The sequence below is a fragment of the Antedon bifida genome, chromosome 8 (genome assembly GCF_963402885.1).
Source record: "Antedon bifida chromosome 8, ecAntBifi1.1, whole genome shotgun sequence".
In the NCBI taxonomy this organism is placed as follows: domain Eukaryota; kingdom Metazoa; phylum Echinodermata; class Crinoidea; order Comatulida; family Antedonidae; genus Antedon; species Antedon bifida.
Window position 1 is genome coordinate 18,863,165 of NC_136233.1, and position 6,000 is coordinate 18,869,164.

The 6,000-nt window shown below is 36.3% G+C and overlaps 1 protein-coding gene across 1 annotated transcript in view; it reads right to left on the reverse strand.

Moving 5' to 3' along the window:
* Positions 1–1,345: 1,345 nt before the first annotated feature.
* The window catches only part of LOC144849771 (SHC SH2 domain-binding protein 1-like), a 5,202-nt gene continuing 547 nt past the window's right edge, over positions 1,346–6,000 (reverse strand). The window contains exons 2-9 of the mRNA XM_078706809.1: positions 5,735–5,949; positions 5,430–5,522; positions 4,561–4,794; positions 4,286–4,412; positions 3,440–3,587; positions 2,879–3,126; positions 2,248–2,373; positions 1,346–2,092 (exon numbers count right to left, since the gene is read on the reverse strand). Of these exons, the coding sequence (XP_078562935.1) occupies positions 1,871–2,092; positions 2,248–2,373; positions 2,879–3,126; positions 3,440–3,587; positions 4,286–4,412; positions 4,561–4,794; positions 5,430–5,522; positions 5,735–5,949 (1,413 nt within the window). The 3' untranslated portion in view covers positions 1,346–1,870. The remainder of the gene's footprint in view (positions 2,093–2,247; positions 2,374–2,878; positions 3,127–3,439; positions 3,588–4,285; positions 4,413–4,560; positions 4,795–5,429; positions 5,523–5,734; positions 5,950–6,000) is intronic.

Here is a 6,000-nt window from a genome sequence, read left to right on the forward strand (position 1 = left end):
TGTTAGCGTGGCCGGTGTTCACCCATACAACAATCGTGTTTTTAATATATGGCTAAGCAGTGGTTTCTTCATAAATCTCCTTAATTATCGATGTGATTATATTTAAATTGTAGTGCCTGGTGATTGGCTAGTGGTTATGTCATCCACACCACATCCAATCATCGGGTCTAATTGAATGAAAACAGCGATCCCTGATCCGGGATTGGCTGGCTATGTATAGTTGCGATTCGTTACCTAGCGGTCGTTTTGAAAAGTACACGCAGGGCAAACTTAATCACGAAAAAACGAAGTACCTATTATTATTCACACAAGAAGTAAGACAACGGTGAGTATATAGATCATGATTACACGTTGTATCTACTACACTTAAGATTAGCCTAGGCCTACCTAGGCAGTATCAATGTCGGCAAATCATATGGTTTACTAGTAAGCCTAGAAGAAAAGGCCTAGGCCTAGTATCCTTGCTGATTTTGTAATTTTACATGTAGGGCTAGGCCGATACAACAATATTGTCTCAGATGTAGGGCTACTACAGGTCATAAAATGCTACTTTAATGTCATAAAAACATTAGCGTAGATCAATCGCGGCAGAAACCTATACTAATTACAATTATAGCATTTACAATTCCTCATCAGAAAGGTTATAACTAAATTTGTCGTATAAATTGTTCGTCGCCGTTGTTGCTAGCGCTAAAACATCATGCCACCAAAGAACGCGCGAAAGAAGCGTAGCCAACAAGGTTAGATGTCGTTGCACATGTGCAGTAAACAATATATTAGGCACGCGACCGTTTCGTTGTTACCATGCGGTTAATTAAACTGATAACATTGTGGGCGGTCCGCGGTCTGTCGGCGAGAGTCAAGGAACCCTTGATCTCACGTCGATGCATATCCTTCTATTCTTTAATCCATGGTTAAGTTTAGTGATGCGAAAACGGTTGAACGCTCTCGAGCAAGGAATATTTATATCTTGCAGCATAATGTAATTATTCTAATTGTTATGTGTAAATTAAAAAATCAAATGAGGTACTTTCGCACAACCGTCTCTTGTTAAAAAATAACTATGTGTTAAGCCTGTTTTCCTGTCGATCGTTAAGTTGCGTTGAGTTGCGTTGAGTTAAATTACAATATCAAAACAATTTAATTTAAAGTTTGTCTTTAGTGTAAGCCTAGAATAAGATATCATCGTCATCGCTATTTTATTTTCAACTTTAACGAATTTAAACTCAACGCAACTTAACTTCGACAGGAAAACAGGCTTTAAGTGTGTTTTCTCTTTCAAATGTTAGACAAACAATTTACGTTATATTTATATAATATATTAAATAGAGTTAAACAGACAGTATTTCACCAAAATAGAGCATTTAATATATATCTATAATTTACCAGTCTATATCCACAAACAATTTAAACAACATAAAGTACGTTACGATAGCTCTACAACATGGCCACGCCATAGCAGGGGGCCGTCGCGTATTATTACGGGTCTCTCAGCAGGACAAAACACGCCATACCACCTACGCGTGCGTGCTGCAGTCATGATTAATTATATATATATATATCTATTTTTTTATCAAAAGGCCATACAAAAATTAGTCTATATATTATATAAGTCAATGTTATGATTTTTTCAAATAATTAAATTTTCCACATTGATGACATTTGAGAAAACTTTAAATCATTAGTCGATTTCGCATCGTCTTCTACTACTAACAAAAAATAAAAATATCATGATTTGTTCTATTTTATCGAAAAAATAATCTTTTAAATCAGTAAGAAAGTTGAGAGAAGATGGTCACGTCATTATTAGGTAAATTCAGTCGTCTACAGTCATCAAACTCGTGTCATAATCATGATTAAGAATACATTTTTAAAGCCGGGAGCCAACTATGCCAATCTTGTGTTCTTTTAAATAGTTGTCTTGGGCCAAATCTACATTAAGTTGAGGGTAGTTGAGAAATTGTTGACACGTCATCACGCGCTCTGTCGCGTCGTCAGAAATCAAACAGATGTCATAGTCGTAGTTCTCGATCATTTTGTTGTTCTTCCAACTGATCCTGGCCTTCTCATCACCGTTGTTGGTATCATTCATCTATAGGGAGAACAAAATATAAAGGGTTGATACCATAAAATATACAGTATATCAGAGTTTATAAATAATATGGAAAATCCATAACCAGATTAGTATCCGTCACGGCAACACACAAAACCCCCAAAAAACAATTAAAACCAAACTATTATACTCACTTCTATCATAATTCCACCGGTCCTTGCTTGGTCAGCGCCTTTAAGCTGCTGGCCTGAGCCACACTGGACAATCGTACTATCGGTCAACTCAACGGAACAGCCTTGCTTAATAAGTAAACCAGCTTTCTAAATAATTATCATAAAACAAATAATTTGAAAATAAAATTATGTGATATCGATCGCCATTTGTAGTAAAAACGATTACGACATACAGGTTTCACAGAACAAACAGGCCTCTGTTGCACACGCATTAACCTCGGTTTCTACATAAGAATGCAATGCAACAAGGTACGTAGAGGCGCAACCAATCTCACGCGGAATAATTTGGTCAAATCGCTTCAACGAAACCAGTAAGCATTGTCTAGACTATCCAAATTATGGTAGTGATACACTATATATGGGCACATCACAACAACTATGGTTGATAGACATATAACACAGATTCATAGAAAGGTTGACCACACTTGGACGAACCAACGTAGGAGAAATTTATTTTACGAATCACAAAGCGAAATCTCATGTGATCATCCATCACGTCGTGATTGGTCGCAATGACGTGCGTCGCGCTACTTCCTTGCGTTGCGGATTAGTGGGAACCAAGCTTTATAGGTCTATATTTTAAAAGCCTTACAGTTGCTCCCTGTATGCTGCAATTTTTGATGATGAGCGAACACGGACTATGAGCAAGAATTCCCACAGTTCCACCTTGCAGCATGCACCTTCGTAGCTCGCTAGTACCTCTCTTGACACCGAGCACCGGCTCTGAACTGGCGGAAGAATCACAGGTGAGCATGACGTTCTCCATAACAAATTTGTACGACGAGATTTCTACAGGAATATCTTCTGTGTCGATGATGACAAGGGCGGTTTCCCCAACACCTTTGGAAATGAGAATAAAATAGAATAGTACGTATAGGCCTTACAGTGCGAGAGGAAACGTGTTCAATATGTACATTTGTTTGGCGTGACGGTGTATTATGCATGAGCATGACAAAAAATTAAATGTAGTGCTGTATTGCACCATAATTAGTAATATGTCAATACATCGTGATATGAAGAAATAAAAAAGACATTTCAATATTTCACTTTAAAAACCGATGAAAATTGGGCGACTGACCACCGACCAGTACCACTGTACAGCAAACCAACAAGAACAGTGGCATCAGAATTAACAAAAGTTAGAAAGGATTACCTTTAATTGAAATGGACTGATGCATGTTCGAAAGAGCCCACGATGAGTAAGTACCTGGATAAAGCATGACGTCATCGCCATCAAAGCTGCTCTGTAAAGCCGCATCCAATGACTTGTGATGCATTATTTCTGTATCACTTGGTAAACTCTGTTAATACAATGAGTTAATTAAGTATTGTCTCCACTATCAAACGTTATGTGACAACAAAATGTGATGTGCCCATATATGAACATGATAATGTCATATCACTACCATATTTGAGCATATCAGTACCATATTTGAGCATATCAGTACCATATTTGAGCATATCATTACCATATTTGAGCATATCATTACCATATTTGAGCACATCACACTTTTTTCCAAACTAGTTTGATAGTGTAGACAGAGTTTTACATTATATTATAGCATTTTGGAAGGAAGTCACACACGATGTTACAAGTAATACAATCGACTATTTGTCTAGGTGTCCGCGACCCATTTGTATATAAGGCCTACGTTAATAGGTGCAAAATTAGACAGAAGGCCAATCTACAAATACAATATCATCTTCAATAGCTCCAGAATACTACACCAAGTATATTTATTTTAAAAAACGACACTGTTACAGTTTGAAATATTGTCAGATCTGTGATCTTGTATACAAACTCTAGGCCTACCAATAATTATGATTAGTATAGTTCGGAGAGAATTCGTATCTTCAAATGAAGTCAGGTTCCATAATGTACCTGAATAACCATTTCACAGTGTCTAGCAAAACTCAGCACCCAAACAATTTAACGCAAGACTTCTGATAGGCGGTGTGAAATTAGGGACTTAATTTAAATGAGTTATGGTATAGTTACCTGCACCATATAAGCCTTTAACTTGTCGCAGACTATGTGCGTCACCGTGGATCTATCAGACCTTGCACCTCTTGCTTCACAACTAGGGTACGTCGCACTTTTTGTACCTCCACACGAGAATAACATTCTACAAAACACACGAAGAACATTAAACTATAAATTTAACAATACTTTAGCATTGTCGCAAAATGTCCTACTGAAAACGCCCTTGATAGCTGCCACCAAAATAGGTGATGTTTCTGGTTATGTCAACGAAAATTGAAAAACAAACTCACCTTAAAGCAGGGGTCTCCATCACCGACAACGTTTGGCTTAGGCGCACTAAGCATTCATATAGATTTGTTATTTCTATCAAATCAAGTTCACTTAATTCAGAGTCTGAGCCATCGTTTTCTACAAGGGCTAGACGTCGGCGCAGAAGTTCCCGATACACCGTTTGGTACTCGTTTATCACTTCTGTATATTTCTTCGCATCCACAGAAGTTGCATTCATCTTCATTTCGTAGTATCTATTGAAAAAATGATATAGCGTGCATAAAGCTCTGTCTTTACTATTAAACTTTATGTGACAAAAAATGTGATGTACCGATATAGGGAAGACATGATGTCATATCACTACTATATTTTAACATATCACTACCATATTTGAACATATTATCATTACCATATTTGGGTACATCACACTTTTTTTGACAAACTAGTTTGATAGTGTAGACAGAGGTTAATAAATCTAGATTTTAAGGGAATTTTTTGAGGAAATGAGTAAAGTTTCATTCTAGAACTAAAGGATAACCATTTATGCTGTCTTTGATAACAATAACATTTTGTTAAATCCAATCAAATGACGTCATGATCAATAAACAATAAAATCGTTGTATCGTCACGATATTATTGCTCTTACTAATCATGACGCAATTTGATTGGACGTGTGAAAATATTATTTTCATCTTTTCAACCAAGGCAGCATAAAAGGTTATAGTTCTATAATGAAAACTTTTCTAATGTTATTGTTTTACGTAAGTAAAATGCATAACGGTACTTAGGGCCTATCTAGTACAGTATATCGTTAACCGTTATCGTCCTAGTATAAACGGGCCTTAATTCCACCAATGCTTCCTGCATGTCGTTTTTTTATGATACTTACAACTTCAATCTAGGATGAAGGCTCCTTGTTGCGTAAACACATTCATCGTTATCTTCCTCGTCGGTAACTCTCCATACGTAATCATAGAAAAACCTTAAAATGTGTATTTGAAACAATAAAAATTGAATTATTAATTAAAACCTCAGACTCAGAGTTTAGTTTAAAATAAGTTAAACTTGCACACTAATTGTGAAATACAATACACATGAGACGTAACTGTGGTTCTTGTTGACGTAGGAACGATATTATAAAATACTCATATCCTCCGATACGTTTTTACCCTAAATAAAAACACTTTATTTTACCTAAATTGTTCTATAGCCGATGCAAGTTCTCGTAGGTGTCCATCATCGTTGTCGCTACAGACTGGGTAAAGATCCAATAACAACACCTTATTATTAGTAGCCTGTATGTATTCATGTACTTGTTGACGCAATTTCTCAGAATCGTCACCAAAATCAAAACAGTCATGTATCTTAATACTTGCAGTCATAAACTTGCGTGTATGAATTTTAACTACCTGGAAATGATGAAAATTTTGTCTATCATCGGTAAAAAACATATTAGGCTA